General features: G+C 41.8%; 1 protein-coding gene across 2 annotated transcripts in view; it reads left to right on the forward strand.

Annotated features, from left to right (window-relative positions):
• OTUD7B (OTU deubiquitinase 7B) overlaps nucleotides 1-20,412 on the forward strand; it is a 52,111-nt gene that overhangs the window by 20,216 nt on the left and 11,483 nt on the right. For both annotated transcript variants that reach the window (XM_047847810.1, XM_047847811.1), the window contains exons 2-6: nucleotides 10,446-10,595; nucleotides 15,328-15,516; nucleotides 17,324-17,551; nucleotides 18,990-19,091; nucleotides 19,898-20,025. In XM_047847810.1, the coding sequence (XP_047703766.1) occupies nucleotides 10,511-10,595; nucleotides 15,328-15,516; nucleotides 17,324-17,551; nucleotides 18,990-19,091; nucleotides 19,898-20,025 (732 nt within the window). In that variant the 5' untranslated portion in view covers nucleotides 10,446-10,510. The remainder of the gene's footprint in view (nucleotides 1-10,445; nucleotides 10,596-15,327; nucleotides 15,517-17,323; nucleotides 17,552-18,989; nucleotides 19,092-19,897; nucleotides 20,026-20,412) is intronic.

A 20,412-nucleotide genomic window follows, 5' to 3' on the forward strand; every position in this document is an offset into this window, starting at 1 on the left:
GATGAACGTGGGTAGTATTTAAAAAAATTTTTTTTTAATGCTTATTTATTTTTGAAAGAGAAAGAGAACACAAGCAGGGGAGAGGCAGAGAGAGAGAGGGAGACACCAGGCTCTAGGCTCTGAGCTGTCAGCATAGGGACACGGGACTCCAATCCCACCAACCATGAGTTCATGACCTGAGCCAAAAGGGGATGATTAACCAGCTGAGCCACCCAGGTGTCTCAGATAGTATTTTTAATAGCAGAATATTAAAGAATTCTTTAGTCTGTGGAGTTTACATGGCTAGACTGATTTGATTTTGCCATAATCCCCTGGAGAACTGATATGAACCCTGTATTCAAATTCAGAATACCTAGGTCCAAGCTCCTTGCTATCTGGGTATCATTTAAGCTTTGTAAGCTTCTCTGTGTGTATGTATTTTCCATCAGAGAAGAGGGGATTAAAAATCTCAAAGAGTATTTAATTTTTAAAATTTGTATTAAATGAGGCCATATTTGTGAAAGTGCTTTAAAAACAAATCACAGCAAGCTATATTCAGCCATAATATGTTTGTTCATATAGACCTTGATTATATGTGTCTGTGGGGTGAATGATGACATTTGGAACCAGTAAATAATTCACAAGCCTGTTTTAGATATAGATTAGTTCTCAGTCATCCATACACATGGACTAGCATGAATAATTTAGAACTACAAATATTTGTTGGTCATCTACTATGAGCCAAGAAATTTTTTAGGCCTGGTTAGAATGTTTGTTTTCAAAGTTTATCATTTTGAGAGAGACAGTGCATGAGGATGCATGGGGGAGGGGCAGAGAAAGAGGGAGGGAGAGATCACTCTTACACATACCAATTTGAGAAACTTCCCTAACCCATCCAGGTAAACCAGTTGTTCTTATACCTCTTCCTACCCCACTGGGCACAAATAACATGTTTAGGTTTCTTCCAGCAATCTGGAGTGCCCTGAAGGTAGGGCTGTAGCTTCACTTGTATCTCCAGAAGCCCTAGGGCGGTGCCTGGTACATGGCAGACCCAGCTTGGTAACTTTTGATTGAATGACTTACCGATAGTCAAATTGAGAGATAAGATGTATCAGGAAGTAATGTTACAGGGCAGTATTTGATAACAGCAAGTGCCAGTGAATGTTGCACATACTGGGCCTACAGGAATTCAATGAGGTCTAGGTATGGCTGGGACAGGTAGAGAACTTTAAACATAATGATAGTAATAAAAAGTATCTTCCTTTGAATGGAGTTATATAATTTTGTAAAAGATAAATTTCTTTTTTAATTGGTTGGGGCTTTTAAAAACTTAGTAGTTGTGTGCTGAAGGAAGTTAATTTATCAGAAGTTTACAAAATGAGTAAATTTCCTGCGGATAACTAATTATAGATACTCAGTAATTAAAATTTTTTTTCCTTCTGCTATTTCTCTCCTTGAATAGATGTTCTGTAATTGATGGCAAAATGACCAATACTTAGGAATCAAGAAGGGGAGAGAAGATTGTCAGCTACTAAATGTTTGTGGGTTGATCCTAGAGAAAGAATGTGTTTTATTATGATGCCAGCCTCTGTTGATTTGTAGTATTTATTTTTTCTCTCATGTCAAAAGTTTAGTAATCAGAATCTTTAAGGGCTTAAGTAGAACTTTTATTTTTTACAGACTATTCTTTTAAAAGTTGAATTTAATGAGACTCAAACCTTGAACTATCGTTGACCCTAGCTGAAAGGGAAAAGAAAAAATTCGTTGTGTGTGGTAAATAGAAATACTGGTCTGGATCTACGAAAATAAACATTATCATGATTTCTGTTTCTATTCAAGTTTCTGTTGTTGTGCCAATTTTATGACTCTCTCTGCCCTTATTTTTCTAAAGGTCACTTCCATTGTACAAGTCTTCCGAATTATTAAATTTCCCAAATAACTGTAATCCAAAGAGCCTTTTATCAGTAGCACTAAAAAGAGAAATGCGAGTTCATAAGGAGTTCTCTGTGAGCTTCTCCCTGATCTCTGTATTAGCATTTGGCTGTTAATAAATTTGTCTCTTAGAGATTCATTTCTGCTATTTGTGGGCCTGATTTAAAAAGCTAGAAACTTTTTTTTTTTAAGTAGGCTTCATGCCCAGCACAGAGCCCAGTGTGGGGCTTGAACTCACAACCCTGAGATCAAGACCTGAGCTGAGATCAAGACATGGACACTTAACTGACTGAGCCACCGAGGTGCCCCCAAAATCTAGAAACTTTTTAAAAAAGTTAAATCTTGTTCTTGTTCTGCATGTACCACTGATAGTGATAAAGCCACAGGACCAATTCTTGAGTCCTTACTGGGCTGTATCCACACAATAGCATATGGTAAACCAATACATTGTTTGGGAATGGTAAATTATATGATAGAGTTTTTTTGGGTTGAGTTTTTTCTCTTAAGTTTGATTTAGGGAGAGAAAGTGGATTTTCCTTGGGTATACACTATAGTGGTGGTAGAAAACAATCTAGAATTGTGCAGGGTGAGTAGGAGGAGATGTAAACACTTGTTTTTGTCCCCCCAAAATAGACAACATGCATGAAATTAAGAGAATATTCTAAAATCTTTGAATCTGGAATGAATAGAGTAGTAAGGGGGAAAGGTGGGGAGGAAGGACTGGTAGATTAAAGACATTAGGGTTTCAGTAAATATGTGTGAATTTGCTATTCCTGGAAATTTGGGAATAAATGAGCTATTCAGCTGTGTCTATATGTCCGGGAGAGTACAGATAGTTTTCTTTTGCCGTTATTTTTGAGGGACCGTCTGGTAGAAGGTACAACCAAAGGAGGCCCTTTGTGAGTTTTCTTTGAGGCTCAAGGAGTTGAAAGACACTGGAATGGGAATGATAGACTGGGTCCTGTGTGCGTGTGTTGACTGTGCCTTGGAAATAAATGGCTGGGAGACCGGAAGGTTTGTTAAGGAGGAGTGGTGAGAGCTTTTGGAGGAAAGATACCACGGGCTGTATTGGGTAGCAGTGGAGTGAGGCAGAGTATGTGGGGGGAGTTAGGCAGAAGAAAGGCAGCTGACCTTTTCTGAGGACTTACTGTGTGTGTTAGGCACTGCCTTAACGTATCTTCGGTTATTTAATCCTACCAAGAGGTCTGAAATGCAGATATTTTCTCTGTTTTATACATAAAGAAATGGAGACACAAAATGGTTGTATTACTTACCCATGATAACATAGCCCTTAATAGTAGACTGGGATTTGAACCTAGATCTGCCTGAATCCAGAACCATTTCTCTCTCTCAGTGTGGTGTTGAAAAGAGTTGAAATAGGGCAGGTGGACGGCACGTGTTTTTTCAGTCCTCCGCGCTGGATGGGGTGTGCTGTAGTGCCAGGTCTGGTCTTGGGGGTCATATAGGCTGGGTTCATGAAAATCCTGGTCCTGCCGCTTCTTACCTGTGTAATCTTGAGTGGATTCCCTAACCTTTGTGAGCTTTGGCAACTTCATCCATGAGGTAGGGTTAATGATACAAACAAACCCCTTCGTGTTGCTTGGATGTTAAAGTGAAATAATGTCTGAAGCTTTAATGCATGTTACTTCCTGTCACTTCTTTTTTTCCTTTTAGAGCCATCTTATCATCTCTGGGTTGTAACATAGGTCTACACAGGTCTCTTTCGTATGGAATTTGGTCATGTTCTCTTTTTTCTAAGAAGGTTATATTTTGTTTCTTTCACTTGGAATGATCCATATTAATTAAAAACAATCTGCCAACAGAGTCTTTCCTTTTTCCCTCCCACCTAATCAAGAATTGTGTGAAATTTCTAAGGCTTTTTGTCCCTCCTCTTTCTCCCTGTCTGGATTCCTTGGGACTGACATCATAGACATGGAGGAGTCTCTGACCTTTGAAAATTCTTGACAGCCTTAAGTGTTGTGGTTTTCCATTGAGTTTTGGGAGGAGTTGGAGGGGACTCAGACACAGCTGTAGTGCATCACTGGAACCGGGAGAGGATATAATGTGAGAACGTGGACGCTTTGGGGGAATGTGGCAGACGAGAAAATGTAGGGTCAGTAGTTTCTCAGACATTTTAACATAGCTCTGTTATCTATAATCGGTATTTAATTTTGGGTCATTTTTCTCTGTTACTAAGTAGTTGGGCCCTCAGACCATGCAGACAGAATGTAATATTAGTCTGAGTTAAACAGTGTTTAAGAAAGAGAAATTTGTTGCAAATAAGATCATATAACAAGCACATGTCTTTACAATGACCACTGTTTGAGATTTACCTGTTTACAACACTGATTATCTGATTATCATCCATTCTAGTGTGTGTGTGTGTGTGTGTGTGTGTGTGTGTGTGTGGTGGAAACAAATGTGTAAATAAATACAAGTACTCTGGTGTGATAAATAATATAATAGTGGTAGAGTACCAGGTGCAGCAGCAAGGAGGGAGTGGGCAACTTAAGTTGGGAAGCCAGAGAATGTTTTGAAAATAAGGTAGTACTGAGTTAGTCTTATAGAAGAGATAAGAATTCACCTGCTAGGCCATAAGTCATTCCAGGCAGAGGGGACAACATAGGCAAAGGAACTGAAATGTGAGCACATGGTGTACTTGGGGAACTACCAGCACAGAAAGGGGAATGGTGGCAGGTGAATAAGGCAGGAGGGTCAGGGAGAGCCAGATTGTGAAGGAATCTTAAGTTTTAGTCATTGAAGAAGTTAGAGCAGTGAGATATAATACATATCCACATTTTAGATTGACCAGCCTCCATAAGCAAGCAATGACTGGAGAGAGGAGGAGGGAGAAATTAGGAAGCTGTTTCCTGGAGTGCAGGTTATGAAAATCTGAGAGAGAATAAGAGTTGTAGCTTATGGAAAGTGTGGGATGGATCGGAGAAATTTTAAAGGGAAAATGAGTAGCACTTCATAATGGACTATTTGTGAGTGAGGATAAAGTAAGAGAGAAGTCCAGGGTGGCTCCCAGGCTTTTGTGATTGGATGATGGGGGGAGGGGCGATGGTACCATTTGCTAGAATAGGCTTACTGGAAGAGGAGTACTTTGGAAGGGGGAAGGACAGAGATGAGAGAATGAGATTTTTTTTTTTTTATTTAAAAAATAAATAAATTTTTTATTAAAAAAATTTTTTTTTAATCTTTATTTTTGAGAGAGAGAGAGAGAGACAGAGTATGAGCAGGGGAGGAGCAGAGAGGGAGACACAGAATCCAAAGCGGGCTCCGGGCTCTGAGCTGTCAGCACTGAGCCCGACACAGGGCTCAAACTCAGGAACTGTGAGATCATGACCTGAGCCGAAGTCGGACGCTCAACCGACTGAGCCACACAGGAGGCCTCTGAGATCATGTTTTTATGTGCTGTGTTTGAAGGGCATGTAGGAGGTGAGGTGGAGAGTTTGGGGCTGTGAATACGTTTAAGGTCATCAGCATCGAGTGCTGAGGGGCATGAATAATGTTTCTGGTGGAGGTGATATAAAATGAGATGAAGGCCAGAGGTAGAGCCTTGGGTGCACTCACCCTTGGTGCAGGCACAGGAAGAGGAGTCCTCGAAGGTGACCAAGACACAGAGCCAGAGAGGCAGGAAGAGTGACCAGCGTCAAGTGCTACAAAGAGAGAACACTTCAGATAAGCAGTAAGGGTGATTGTGATGACCTTACTGTAAGTCAGTGCCACTCACTCTCCTTCAGTAGAAGCACATTTTGGCAGGATGAGCACTGCACCTAAGGTGAGGAAGTGGCATCAGTGGATGTCGTCGCTCTTAAGGAGTTTTGCAGGATGGAGGAGAAGAGCAACCGGCAGGTGGGGACAGGGGAGGAAACACGAAGGAATCCCTCTCGCCTTGTTTAATAATTTTTTTCTGTGAAGTCAGAGGCAAGATCACATGTCAGGGGTAAGGGAGGTGATGAGGATTGGGTAGGAGAATGGTGGAGGTGTGGGTCAGTAGCCAAGAAGATGGGTTGACTTGTACCAAAGTCAAGCGGAGACAGCAGTGTTTCATTGAAAGTAATGAGACTGGATACCATTAATTTGTAGTTGGGTTGCCCTGCGTGGTTATGTGATCTCGTCTTGCTTAGGAACCTCAGATAGCAGAGAAGTTGAATGAGAGAGCCATCCATATGGGGCCAGTGAACTAGACGGACAGCAGAACTAGGCTTTTACAGGAAAATAAGTGATTGGTCTTTGGGTTCATATTCAATTAGGCAAGAAGGGACAAAGTAGCATCTATCCATTTTTCTTCATCGCCACTGCTGTCATCCTAATCCAGCTCACCATCACGTCTTTGCAATAATTTCCCAACCAGTTTCCTTAAATCCGTGTGTTCCTTCCACATTCTTCTTCTCACTACAACCAGGGAGATCTTTTGATATTTCAAATCTGATCATGCCCAGTCCCTACTTCCAACCCTTCAATGGCTTCTCGTTACTTTTAAGATAAAATCTCAATCTTTAACAGGGTCCACTAGGCCTCTCCTAATTCTCATTTTGTACCATTCTCACCTGTGTGTTTCTTCCTACCACAGAACGTTGAGCCAGGTTTCCTCTGCTTGGGGTATTCTTTCTTTCCCAGCTTGTCTCCAATTTCTACTCATTCTTTGGTCCTTAGATATAATAGCACTTCCTTGGGAAAGCTTTTTCTGACTCCCTGTAAGAGATAATACCCATTTCCTGGGCATTTCTTTATTATAATCTTCTATGAAATTTTGTGGGTTTTTTTTTCCCCTTCAGACTAGAATCTTTGTGAGGATAAAGATTGTATCTATCTAGTTCATTGTTTTGTCTCTAATCCTGACCATAGCGTACCTAACACATAGTAGGCACTCCATGATTTTTGTTGAATTAGTGAAGAAGGTGAATAAGGAATTGGATGTCTTAGTCTGAGGTGAGGATATCTTGAATTAAGAGAGCAGGTTTAGTAGTGGAGAGGGAAGGCTGGAAGCAAGATGAAGTTGTAGCCAAAGTAAGGTGTTGGAAGTTGAAAGTACAGAGGTGCAGTAATTTTAGGAGATGGCAGGGTCCAGGACTGGGGCGTTGGAGTGGAGATGGAGGTCTTTGCATTTGATGAGATTATGAAACTCTCTGGCACAAACGTTGGATGGATTGTGCAGGTGGGTGTCAAAATTGCTGAGGAAAACGGTAGGATTTAAAGTGAGAGCAGTATAAGGCAGGAGTCTAGGTCTTTAATAAATATGAGCGAGAGGCTCAGCCCTTTCTTAGAATTCAGTGGGTAAGAATCAGGGTCGTTTGGGGTTCAGTAATGCCACAGTGCCTTGGGAGGCAGTGTGGTGCAGTAGAGAGAGCGTGTGTCCAAAATATCTGGGTTCAGACTTTGGGCAACCACCTGACTTTTTAAGCCTTATATTTGTTTATTTGTAAACAACCCCTTTTTCTGTGAAGAAATGCTTTCTCTAATCCTTTTCAATGAAAATGCCATCATTCTTGGGAATAGATTTTATTGTTCCAGAGAAGAGAACAAAGGCCATTATGTGAAAGTTACAGAGGGAGGTGGGCTGGTGATTTAGTTTAGAAAAGCGTTTTCTCACAATTAGAGTTGTCCAACAATAAGATGGACATGTGGCAAAGGAATGAGTTCTCCATCAAAGCTTGTATCGATGTGGAGGCGGGCTGATTTCTCTGTCAGAGATGTGATAGAAGGGTTCCTGCATGGGGGCAGACACTGGATTACATAATCACTAGTCTTGTCCACTTGGAGGATTGGCGGGTTTTGATCCCAGTTGAGATTTGTCTATACATGATTCAGTCAACAGATGTTTGAGTGCCTCCTCTGCTTTGCGTGAAAGTTTGGAAGCCAGTGTTTTCTTTTTTTCGTTCCTGTGTGCTGAGACAGAGCCCAGGACTGTGTGTCTTAGTCTGTGTTGTGGATATTTCCCATTTGGAATTTGAGAAGCGCAAGTCCGGTGTTGCTGGTGATGTAACAAAAGCTACTGTCCTCACCTGGTGGGTGGGGTTAGGGTGGAGTCTGTGGCCACACCTGGTGGCATCAAGTACAACAATGTGCTGCCAAGAAGTTTGGTTTAGTGATTTGAATTTTTTAGCAAGTAATTCTAGATAACCGTTGGATCTCTACATTACTTTCCAAAACTAATTTTTGAAAAGAATGACCTACTATGTTGGCAAATGAGATCTGTAATGCCATGGCATGGCATTGATGGTTTTCACTGGTTTCTTAGTCACAGGAGCCTGTGTCTGGCTGGGTGGGAAATTGCCTACACGTGTGTGGCTTAATCAACTCTTGTCTCTTATTGCTGACTGCCATTTGTGTGTTTATTGTACATCTCCCACATTCTTTCAGAAAGTTATTAGAGTGGCTTTCCTAAGTTCCTTTGCATATTTTTTTTTTAAGAGAGAAAATTGAAATTCATTTTGCTGCTCTGCTCTTGGTTTAGCATTAGTCATGCTTTTAAGTTATTTGGGCTGCACCCATCTCCTGTGACCTTTGAGACAAGGACTAAAATGGTCTTGGAGAAGAAATTCTTCTCTGTATCAGGGGAGGGGGAAGCCACTCATTCATTTATGAATTCTGAAGGGATTTAACTCAAGTATAAATTGTAAGAAACTAATTATAACTTAACAGTTTGAATTTGAGGTATGTTGGGCCAAAAGTTCCTTATGCATTGGCAGCCTTTTCTCACAATTGTGATACTGAAGTGGAAGGAAATTAGACATTGATAATATGTAGACTGAAAGAGAATGTCAGGATCATGTCAGGCTGTAGTGAACTGAAGTTCATTTTTTTTAACCCTGGAAAGGATCTTAGAGGTCATCAAATGCAAGTCTAGGATATACAAGAGGCAACTGAAACCCTGTAAGTAATTTGACCAAAGCCACCCAGCTAACATACACAGGTGTAGGTCAAAATCATACGATCCGAGGGTGGTGGAAGTAGTAACAGAAAGGAGAGTTTCTGAAACTTGGGAAGATGGATTAGGACCATCTAGAAATAGAGGGATTATATGAAGCATGAAGGACCCTGGAATTTCTTATCTGCTAACTTAAGCCAAAAATTGATTGGTTTGGTGGTGGCTGGTGTGGAGGTTCACTGAGTCATTTAATCATTTACTCATCAGGCATTTACTGACTGCCTACAATATTGTAGGTGCTGTGCTAAGTGTTGGGGCTACAAATATGAATAAAACACGCCCCTGCACTCATGGATCTCTTGTACTACTGGAATCGTACAAGAGAGAATACTTTGTATTTTGCCCTCTCTCTCAAAAAATTCGGTGTCACCAAGTTAGTGACCTACTTGGCTTTATGACCCACAAATCATCGCTGTTTATTTGCCTTAATATTTCTAAGGAATGCAGAAAATCAGGATCTGATCATAACACCGAACAAGCTGTGTCCTGGGGTAAGGGGCGTTTGAAGAAAAAGTATCTGAGTCACCCTTAGACTTCAGGTTGTTTAGGAGAAGATGTTTCTGAAGAGAGTCACCCGAGTCACGTTTTACCTTTGAGAATTCTACTTTTGGCCTTCCCCAAAAAAGCAAGGGATTGGTGGGTGTGGTAGGACAGGTGTGTTACAGTTACTGTAGGAACAAGCCGTCTTCTCCAGAGAACTAAACCTGTCTACTGTGGCCAAATTTGGTTAGAGATTGTTCTTCACTTTGTTATTGCTTCCGCAGCTGGGACTGCCAACTTCAGAGGAATGTGGATTGGTGCCAGGCTATCAGGTCAGGGACATAATTTCTGCCAAAGTCAAGTCTGAAAGAGGAGATCTTTTTCAGGTGAACTTATTTGGTTCATTTGTCCTGGGTGGAGAAAGGCATGTTTCCTGGGTTCATGAAGTCAATGGACAAAAATGAACTCTGTGTACCTTTGGGATCTCTACTCTGCTTTGTGTAATAGCTTATTGTTTCATTTTGAGTAGTTTTAGCTGTCAGTTTGCTCCTTCCGTGTCCACAGCCAGGCTCAGAACACTAGTCAGCTCTAAAGTTATTCAGTGTATAGTATTCATTCAGCAAATATTTACTGAGGGCCTGTATGCCAGGCACCGTGCCAAGTGATACATGATGAGGATACATTAGTGAACAAGACACACAAGCACTCAGCTTTTAAGAAACTTAAATATTAGAGGAGGAGACTAGACAGCAATGAATTAAAATAATTTCAGGGTATAGCAAATGCCAGGAAGGAAATAAACAAGGTGGGGAGTTCTTCAGGGTGGGTAGTCTGCTGTTTCCTTCTATTAGTTTGGGTAAGCAAACTGATGGAGGGAAATGGAATACTCTAGAAAGACAGAAGAAAAGCATTGAGAGTGACATTAAGTTTTGTGATTAATTTAGTAGTTAAGAAATTAATGGGGAATTAGGAAAGTAAATGTTGCTCTTCATAATAAACTCAACTGAAATGAACGAGGCAGGATAGTTTCCCCATTTGGTTAGGAAGCTGCGGAAATTGGGCTGTGATCATCCTGTCTCAGTGTAATTTGAGCCTTATGTGTTTATTTCCTCCTCAGGTGGAGGGCTGAGTTTTGATCTATGTCCACCCTATCTCAGCTGCCTGAAAGTACTTAATGATCACATGACCCTGGACATGGATGCTGTCCTGTCGGATTTTGTCCGTTCCACAGGCGCAGAGCCTGGGCTGGCCCGAGATCTCCTGGAAGGTAAGGAGTCATGAGGGGAGAATGAGAAGAAAGTAAAAGACTATAGTGGGGGCGCCTGGGTGGTTCAGTCAGTTAAGCGTCCAACTTTGGCTCAGGTCATGATCTCGAGGTTTGTGAGTTCGAGCCCTGAGTCTCTGTGCTGACAGCTCGGAGCCTGGAGCCTGCCCTCCCCTGCTCACACACTCTCTCTCTCTCTTTCAAAAATAAACGTAAAAAAATAAAACATAAATGAATAAAAGGCTATTGTTAGGATGACTTGGAACAGTTTAAAGTGATCCGAAAGGTACTTTGTGTATGGCAGGCCTTACATTTAAGTTGCTTCTGATGACTTTGTGTATGACTCACCATAATTTTAAAATGCAAAATCCCCTTTTTACCTTGAATTTTGGGGGTGGCTTTCTCCACTGTCAATTTGTGCTATGGTAATGCAAGTGAAATTTTATATTAGTCCACTAAGAGCGTAATTCTAGATCTGTAAGGTTTCCTCTTTATAAAAATGACTTTTGGGTTTTTGTATTTGGAATCATCCGTGGTTTTGTTTCTTTTCTTCCCTAATTTGTATAGATGGTTCTTTGTAGAGTGAATTAAGTTAATGTTTTCATTTTGCTGCCTTCGTTTACTTATATCTGTATATACCCATAAATGTGAACATTCTAGACTTTAAGATCCTCAAGGCTTGGAATCATGTCAGTAGGATCCTTTGCTTAGAGTCATAATTAACAGATGTTTTTTGACGATGGAAGTATATAATGATACAAATGGGTAAGCCTGTGGAGGAAGGGGCAGGTTAGGTTGTTAGCCTTAGCAAGGTGTGACAATTTGACATTTGCTTCTACCTGTTAATTAGGAGATGGAAGGTCTGGGTTTAAACTCCAGTATGCTAATTCAGGATGACTCTGCCCTTGACTGGCATTTTCAGTTTTATCTCCTGCCACCTTATGTTTCAGCCTGTCCCCACTTGTCACCTTTCCCTGGTCACATTGTTTTTGAAGTCTGCAGTGTCTCTTCCTCCTTTGTTCTCCCCAAATTCTCCTCATCCTCCAGGATTCAGCTCAAAGGCTTCCTCTTCCTTTTGTAACATGTGTTGAATGCTGTACGCATTCAATATGTGTGAGGTACTTGAGATAAGATTATTTTATTCTTAAAGTCACTCTGCATTATAGGTTTTATTATCCCACTTTACAGTTTTAAAAACTGAGGTTCAGAGAAGTTAAGGAGGATCTGAACTCAGACAATCTGATTTCAGAGGCTGGCTCTTCACAATTATGTTACAATTAATATTGATGTAATCCGCCCCCCCCCCCCCCCCCGCTGCACTTTCGCTTACTCGCGTGTGCACACACACGCGCGCACACACACACTTCTGTGTTATGAAGGAAAAGTTGAGGGGGTAGTATGGAAGTATAAGAGAGAAACCTAATTTAGACGTAGGATACAGAAAGGCCTTTCTGAGAAAGTGACATTTGAGCTGAACCCGGAAGAGCGCGTGAGGGTAGCAAGACAAAGGGATGGACGAGAGAGTGTCGATACAGAAGCTTACGCAAGGAGCCCAAAAGGTGAAAGAGAGTTTGGCACGAGGTAGGAGGAGTGGAGCAAGAGTGGTAGGAAATGAGTAGAGAGGCAGGAAGCAGAATACGGGGGCCTTTGTAGACTGTGGTAAGAAGTTTCCATTTCATTCTGTGTTCAGTGGGAAGCTGGTGAAGCGTTGTAGTCAGGGGAGTGACATGATTGGATTTGAGCTTTGGGTGAAGGCTATAGAATGGATCGGAAGATGGCCAGAGAAGTGGTCAACCCAGTTAAGTCTGTTGCCACAGTTGAGGTGGGAGATGATAGTGGTGCTGTGGTGGCAGTAGAGAGAGAAGTGGATGGATTTAAGATAGGATTTCGAAGGGAAATCAAAGGGCCTGATCCTCATTTTTCCCCCTGCCTTTGTCTTTCTCTCTTGCTTTTTCTTTAAAAGCTAGCTTTGGTTGTAGTGTAAAGAACAGATTTGAGAGGGGAGATATTAGCAGAAGAGAGACTAGCTGAGCCCCTCCCAAAGACCAGGGGATGATCGTGAGACGTGCATGGGACAGTGACAATAGAGATGGGCAAGAAAGAACAGATTTTGAGAGATGTGTCATGAGTGCAAACATTGACTAGGTAGTGAGGGAAGAGGAGTCGGGTTTGAGTAGTGAGGAGCTGAAGACGAGGCCAGTTTCTGGCCTGGAGGGCTTGTGATGCCATTACAGATTTGGGGAATATAGAAGAAGGAGACGAAGCAAGTCTTAGGAAGGAGGATGATGAAGGGGGGCGCCTTCGGTTGGTGGCTCAGTCAGTTGAGCATCTCACTTTGGCTCAGGTCACGATCTCGCGGTTGATGAGTTCGAGCCCTGCCTCTGGCTCTGGGCTGACAGCTCAGAGCCTGGAGCTTGCTTAGGATTCTGTATCTCCTTCTCTCTCTGCCCCTCCCCTGCTCATGCTCTGTCTCAAAAATAAATAAATGCTTAAAAAATAAATTAAAAAAAAAAGGAGGAGGATGGACATTCAGTTTTGGACAAGCTGATTGTTAGGAGGATCTGATTTTAAGGAGTCTACCACAGAGTTGGAAATGCAGAGTCAGTGTTCAGTACGGTGTTCTGTGTTTCCAACTGTGTGGTAAACCTTCATTCGTTCGTTTGTTGAGTCAGGAAAAAAGTCCTCATTCTTCAACAAATATATATTGAATACCTACTATGTGCCAGGTTCTAGGTGCTTGAATAAAACAAAACTGGCCTTATATTATAGCAGGAAACACAGTCAATAAATAATAAACATGATAACCAAGTCATTGGAAAGTATGTTATAAGGTGTGAAGTGCTATGGAAAATGATAAGGGAAATGGTGAGATAGGTTGTGATTTTTACTTGGGTAGTCAAGGCAGGCCAAATTAAGAATGTGACATTTGAACAAACACCAGAAGGAGATGAGGAGTTGTCTGTGTAGAAAAAATTGAGGAAAGAACCTTCTAGGCAGTGGGGATAGTTGGTGGAAAATCTAAAGGTGGGAGCAGTCTTAGCTGTTTGTAGGAACGGCACAGAGACCAGTATGACTGACGCAGTGTGAGCAAAGGGAGTTGGTAGAAATAGTGAATGTAATGGTTCAGAAGTAAATTCATTAGGCATTAATGATTCATGCAGCTTAACTGGAGAATTATAATATCAAGACATCACAGCAACAGCAATAAATACATATATAAAGCTTTCTGTGTACCAGGGCTTTTAATTCATTTATCTTCATAACAGCCCTGCATGGAATCATCTCCATTTTCATAGTCAGGGAAATTGAAGCACAGAGAAAAACCTGGAAAAGTAGGCCAGGTCATAGAGGCGCCTGCGTGGCTCAGTCGGCTGAGCGTCCGACTTCGGCTCAGGTCATGATCTCAATGGTTTGTGGGTTCGAGCCCCATGTTGGGCTCTGTGCTGACAGCTCAGAGCCTGGAGCCTGCTTCGGATTCTTTGTCTCCTTCTCTCTCTGCCCCTCCCCTGCTCACACTGTGTCTCACTCTGTCTCCCAAAAATAAATAAATGTAAAAAAAAAAAAAAAAGTAGGCCAGGTCATAGAAAGCCTTGAATGTCCGACACAGGAGTCTAGAATTTATTCTGTAGGCAGTGGCAAGAAATTCGCGATTTTGATTGTGGAACTGAAATGATCAGAATTGTGCTTTAGGACGCCTGGGTGGCTCAGTCGTTAAGCATCTGACTTTGGCTCAGGTCATGATCTCATGGTTCATGAGTTCAAATCCCACATTGGATGAGCTCGTGCCCCACATCGGGTGAGCTCGAGCCCCGCTTCAGGTGAACATGAGCCCACTTTGGGTAAAAAAAACCCATGAGCCCCCACTTCTGGTGTGCCCTGGTTCATTCTCTCTCTCTCTCTCTCTCTCTCTCTCTCTCACTCTCTCCCCCCCCACACACACACTCACCCTTTGCTCACTTGTGCCCTCTCTCTCAACAACAAAAAAAGAACTGTGTTTTAAAAAGATTAATCTCATGGGATACTTTAGAGTGGATTGATGGGACGCTGGGTGATAGGAATTGAATTAAGTGGGTAGCAGATGGAATAGAAGAGAAAAAAGTGTGAATGATTATGTCTTAATGTGATTTATTGAGTAATACAACTGGAGAAAGCAGCAGAAAAATCTATTATGACAAATCTACCATTTAGGGTCTTTTCTTCAGTAGAGTAGTGATTCTTAAATTTAGGGGCAGTTAACAATTCCTTTTGGTAAGCTGATGACAGCTGTCAGCTCCTTCTATAGAAGAATGCACATACACAGTTTCAGATGGTCTAGGGCGTCCTAGAGCATGTCTAGGCTAAGAACTCTCTGGATCTCAGAACTAAGAGACCTGGGCTTTCGTTGTACTTGTCCCTGGTGCAAACTAGCTCATTCTTTCTTTAGGCTTCCTCTGTGTTAGCTGTCAAACAAGGTCACTAGGTCTGCGTGGGCCCTTTCAGTCCAGAGACAAAGTGTCAGTGCTCACAGAGCTGACTTAGCAAATAGACAACAAGTAAATAAATAAATTATGGTACCGCACAGTGAAGTGTTAATGAAGAAAATTAAAGCAGGGTAAGGATTGGCAGAATGATGGACACGCTCATGAGCACATGCTTGCTAGTTTTGAAAAGGTGGTTTGAGTGATCGTTCTAGGTCTTTCCTCAATCTCCCTATACTCTGAGCACCCAGTTCCCTTTTTGCTTTGTCTCCTGCCAGGAAAGAATTGGGACGTGAGTGCCGCCCTCAGTGATTTTGAACAGCTACGTCAAGTTCGTGCTGGGAACCTGCCGCCACCCTTTAGTGAAGGGAGTGGTGGCTCCAGGACCCCTGAAAAAGGGTTTTCTGATAGAGAGTCTGCCCGCCCTCCCCGGCCCACCCTACAGCGGCAGGATGACATCGTTCAAGGTACTGGGGTAACTGAGGGGGTGTTTCTGTAGATGGAGTAGAAAGGAAGAGGGGACTGCTGAATGGAGTCATCCTTTGGAAATGACCCTATTCCTCCCCTGCCAAACTGAGGTGACCTCAGTGTGTCTCGGTGCATTATGGGGATTACCCTGTATGAAGGTACCACACTGTCTCACTGCATCTTGAATATTACTCTGTAGTAAGGCCCTTTGCAGATACTGGGAGAGAACTAGAGGAAGGAGAACAATCTAGTTGTTGTGATAAGGTACATAAAGGTAAAATTCAAAGGATTATGGCCATTTACCTCTTTGGTTAATATTTGTCAGTGTCTATCAAAATTTAAAAATGCATGCGTACTCTGATTCAATTTGATTTCTAGAAATTTATCATATATGTGTATGTGCATGTGGGCGTATATATATGTCCTTTAAATAAATATATACATGCATACATAGACACATACACATATGTAGCATAAAGCTTGGAAATGAAAGCTTGAAAAAAAAGGACAAGTTAAAGCTTGAAAACAGCCTTTAATGTCCATTAAATAAATTAAAATCTTCTATGTTGTGGAGTACTCGGCAGCCATTGGAAAGAATTAAGTAGAACTTGATGTGCTGTTTTTGAAGCATCTCTAAAATCTACTGAGAGAGGTAAGATGTAGTAGAGTTATATGGTGTGTTCTTGTTAGTGTTTTTTAAAATGATTTTAAAAGCTGTATGTGCTTCTGTGTGCATAAAAAATTCTAAAAGGATCCAAAAGTTTGCTTCGGGGGAAAGGATCAGAAATTTTGAATATGAGGGAGATTTCTTTATAATACTTTGCACCTATTGATGGTATTTTGATTTTTTACCATGGGCTTATGGTACTTTTTATTTTTTTATTTTACTTATTTTTATTTTTATTTTTTGGTACTTTTTAAATACTTGAAAAAAATGGTTTAAAAAAGAACATCACTATGAAATAACTTTAGACAACTCTTGATTGACTTTGTGTGTCATCTCTGGCAAGTATTGTATTAAGAACTACTTCCCAACATAATTTTTAGCGATTTTAATAATCTTGATATAACTCAAGCCATGCAAAGGAATTGTAACATGACACTGAGCAGATTGTGATCACAGAATATCTGCTGGGGAATTGTAAGTGCCATGTAATTGAAACAAATGAAATGATTGGGGGCATTGTCTATGTTATTGTCTTTCTCTGTAGCATGTTAAGTGAGAATGACTGTACCTCTACAGTTCTGATAAATATGAGTATCGAGAAAAGTTGTAGTAAATAATGTAAGTAAATGATATTGATGGTAGATGAGAAAGTTCCCGGGTGATTTATCATTAGTTTTCTATAATGGAAATGCTTTCCTATGTTCTCCAAACAGTGAGAATTATCAGAGTGATTATTTGATTCAGTCTAGCCAAACGAAAGCCCCACTTCCCTTATTTCCTCTTTTTCCTACCAAACAGTGACCAAATTGCCAACTGAATGAGTCCCTATTATGTTGGGAAATGGAATTGAAAGAAGATAGAATCATGGGGAGAAGTTCAGGCAAATTCTCTTAAAAAGGGTAGAAAGAGGAATATATATTTGGTGCTAATATAAGTGCTTGCAAAAATACTACTTTCTATATTTCTCCATTTGTATTTGGCTTGAGAAAAAGGATTGGGAAATGTGGCAGCCAGTTAGATTCAGAGTTAGCCCCTGTGTGCTAGAAGAGGTAACCCTTGTCAAGAGGTAACTATCACCATGTGAGTGGAAAGTTCTCTGGGCTGTGTATGTTCTAAGGTAACTCCATTTCTCATTGCAGAAAAACGCCTGTCTAGGGGCATCTCCCACGCCAGCTCCAGCATTGTTTCCCTGGCCCGATCCCATGTCTCCTCCAATGGTGGGGGTGGGGGGAGCAGTGAGCACCCCCTGGAAATGCCCATCTGTGCCTTCCAGCTTCCAGATCTCACTGTGTACAACGAAGACTTCCGCAGCTTCATAGAGAGAGACCTTATTGAACAGTCCATGTTGGTTGCCTTGGAACAGGCAGGTCAGTGAGTGCTTCTTTTCCCAGGCCCTTCCCTCTGCTTTCCACCTGGAGGCAGCCACGTGGAGGGGCTGGCCTTGACCAATAGCTTCCAGTCTAAGTGTGGGATCTGACTGCAGTCAGAGTCAGGAATCAGTCAGATAAACATGCACCGAGCTAGGTGCTTCTTCTCAGGACACATATTAGACACTTTCCTCTGGAAATTTCCTGTTTGATGGAAGGGAAACCAGATATACACATGAAAGGCCCACACATGGGGAGAAAAATACAAACGAATTACAGTTGGCTCTGGAACTCCTTGTGACCAGAAAGACCCAAACTATAGATGATGTACGATGGTGATTAATTTAGAAGTTCCATTTGTTTACATGAACCTTTCCCAAAAGATTTATTTGCCTTTACAATTGTGTTTGTCTTAAATTATTGTTAAAATTAGTTAATATGATGGGTTGGGGCTGCTGGGAATTCTGGGAAAAGCTAGTCAGGTATTAAAAAACTCCCTTGGAAGAAAGACTGGGGCTAAGAAGTAGGGGCATGGGTAAGAAGCTTTCATTTTTCATTCGGTACCTGTGTGCATCTATTTATACTTTTTTAAAAAGTTAGCACGTTATCTGGCTTAGTGACATTATAGGCCAATTTTTCTTTCTGTAGACTTTTCGGTAATTCAGGAAAACTTTTAAGCATGATTCATAAAATATTGTCCTCATATGAATAATGGGTTGGCAATTGTGGATGACTGTACAGGACCGAGACTCATTTTCTTAGGTGTTTCATGTACTTTGCTTGTTGCTCATGTTTTTAAAGTCATACCACATACAAGCTGACAACGCTGACTGTCACGTATGCAGATGATACTCACATGACACTTGGACTACATGCTTTGGTTTTTCTTTTACCGATGTTGGGTTTGTGCTGAGATTCACTGGCACAATATTCCCTGGTCTCCAGAGCAGAGTGAAGGAATCAGAGCCAGACCAAGTAGCTAACACAGATTTCAACCTGTGACTTTGGCCTCCTTACCTAACGCAGAGTTGCTCAATCTTAGCACTGTTGACATTTAGGACCAGATAATTCTTTGTTGTTTGAGCTGCCTGGTACATTATATTATGTTTAACAATCTCCCTGGCATCTACCCACTAGATGCCAGTAGCATCCCCCCTACCAATTGTGACAATCAAAAATATTTCCAGATACTGCCAAATGTCCCTTGGGTATTGATGAGCTCAGTGGTCCCCGTGTAACAACTGCTGATCTAACCAATCATGCTCTCCAGCTTCTGATGGACTAGGTGTAAGTGACGAAGGTATAAAGACAAACAGAGATGATTTTATTCTGGGTAGGCTTCCTACCCAAGTTTGGGTGGAGGCAAGTTGGGAGTTGTTTGAGGGCAAGGGGGTGGGAAGGATAATCTGCTCCTCTCCTTTTCCTCCTTTTTCTGTAGGGCGTTTGAACTGGTGGGTGAGTGTGGACCCTACCTGCCAGAGGCTGCTTCCTTTGGCAACTACTGGGGATGGAAACTGCCTTCTTCATGCAGCCTCCCTAGGTGAGTCTTGAAGATGATGTTCCATACCCTCCAAAAGCAATAGAATTAAATCTCATGTGCAGGACTTGATCCGGCTAACCTTGATCTTAGACAGAAGTAATGATACAGTGCGTGTGTACATGCTCGTGTACGCGCTAGTGTGTGTGCAGATGCACATGGGCATGCGGGACGGGATGGAGGAGAGCTCTGCCCTGGATTTTCAGCCTTGTTCAGAGGACATATGGAGAAGCCAGGACTTAGCATGGGTCCCGCTCCAAGAGCTGCCCCCCAGAAGTAGTGAGCAGCAAGCATACAAGCGCTAGAGAGCTATGTGTGGATATCATTCTACTTAATGCTTCCCCTTCTGGTATATAAAAAAGATGTGTTTTCATCGGTTTCTGGGATATTTGCTTACTTTAATTGTACAACTTATTTATAATTCAATGTCTTTTGCCTTAGATCTTTAAAAAGTCTTCATTTTCCAACCATCCCTCCAGCTTTGATGCTGATGGCCATGTGCCAGACCCGCCTTATCTGCTGCTACCCTGTATTTTAGTTTGTTGGACTTACATCGGGAATAAGGGGCTTTCTATCAGGAGTTTGTAGGACGTGGTATATTCCCCCACTGTTAAGTTCTCGAAGTTCCTGAACCTCCAGAGTGGGAACATCTTTTCTTTCATGATTAAGTCGCTCTCCCCTATGTCACAGTGGGTTCTTTGAACCTGGCCTTCAGCCTGATTTCTTTCATGCTAGGGTATGTGCATCATAATTAATAAGTGGTGTGAAGTCATGGTAAAGTGTCCTACTGATATGTTTCCTTGCCACAGGCATGTGGGGTTTCCATGATCGGGACTTGATGTTGCGTAAAGCTTTGTATGCACTGATGGAGAAAGGAGCTGAGAAGGAAGCATTAAAACGGCGCTGGAGGTGGCAGCAAACACAGCAGAATAAGGAGGTGAAGGAGTTTGGGTGGGAGCACCTTACTCCCCAGAGTTAGCTACACAAAATGCTCTGTGCTTCCCATTAGGCAGTGTCTTCTGGGGTTTAATCAGTTGGCGCTCCTCTTGTAATCCTGGAAATTATAGAAAATGCAGACGATGCCATAGGGCCGATGCCTGCCTGATACAGTCACGAGAACTAGTGTGGGGAAGCCGAGACCTATAGAGGAGGTAGCTAATGTTGTGCTTCTCGTCAGGTAGGTGCTCAGGAAGCCTTCAGTAGCAGTCTTTTGCAAAATAAGATAATGACAAGTCCACAGGATTTTTGTATTGTTTTGGGTTTTTTGGCCTCTAATAAGGCTAGACCAATTTTTAAGGACTTCTATGTTTTCAATCCTTATAAA

Source organism: Prionailurus viverrinus, unplaced genomic scaffold (assembly GCF_022837055.1).
Source record: "Prionailurus viverrinus isolate Anna unplaced genomic scaffold, UM_Priviv_1.0 scaffold_50, whole genome shotgun sequence".
Lineage (NCBI taxonomy): Eukaryota > Metazoa > Chordata > Mammalia > Carnivora > Felidae > Prionailurus > Prionailurus viverrinus.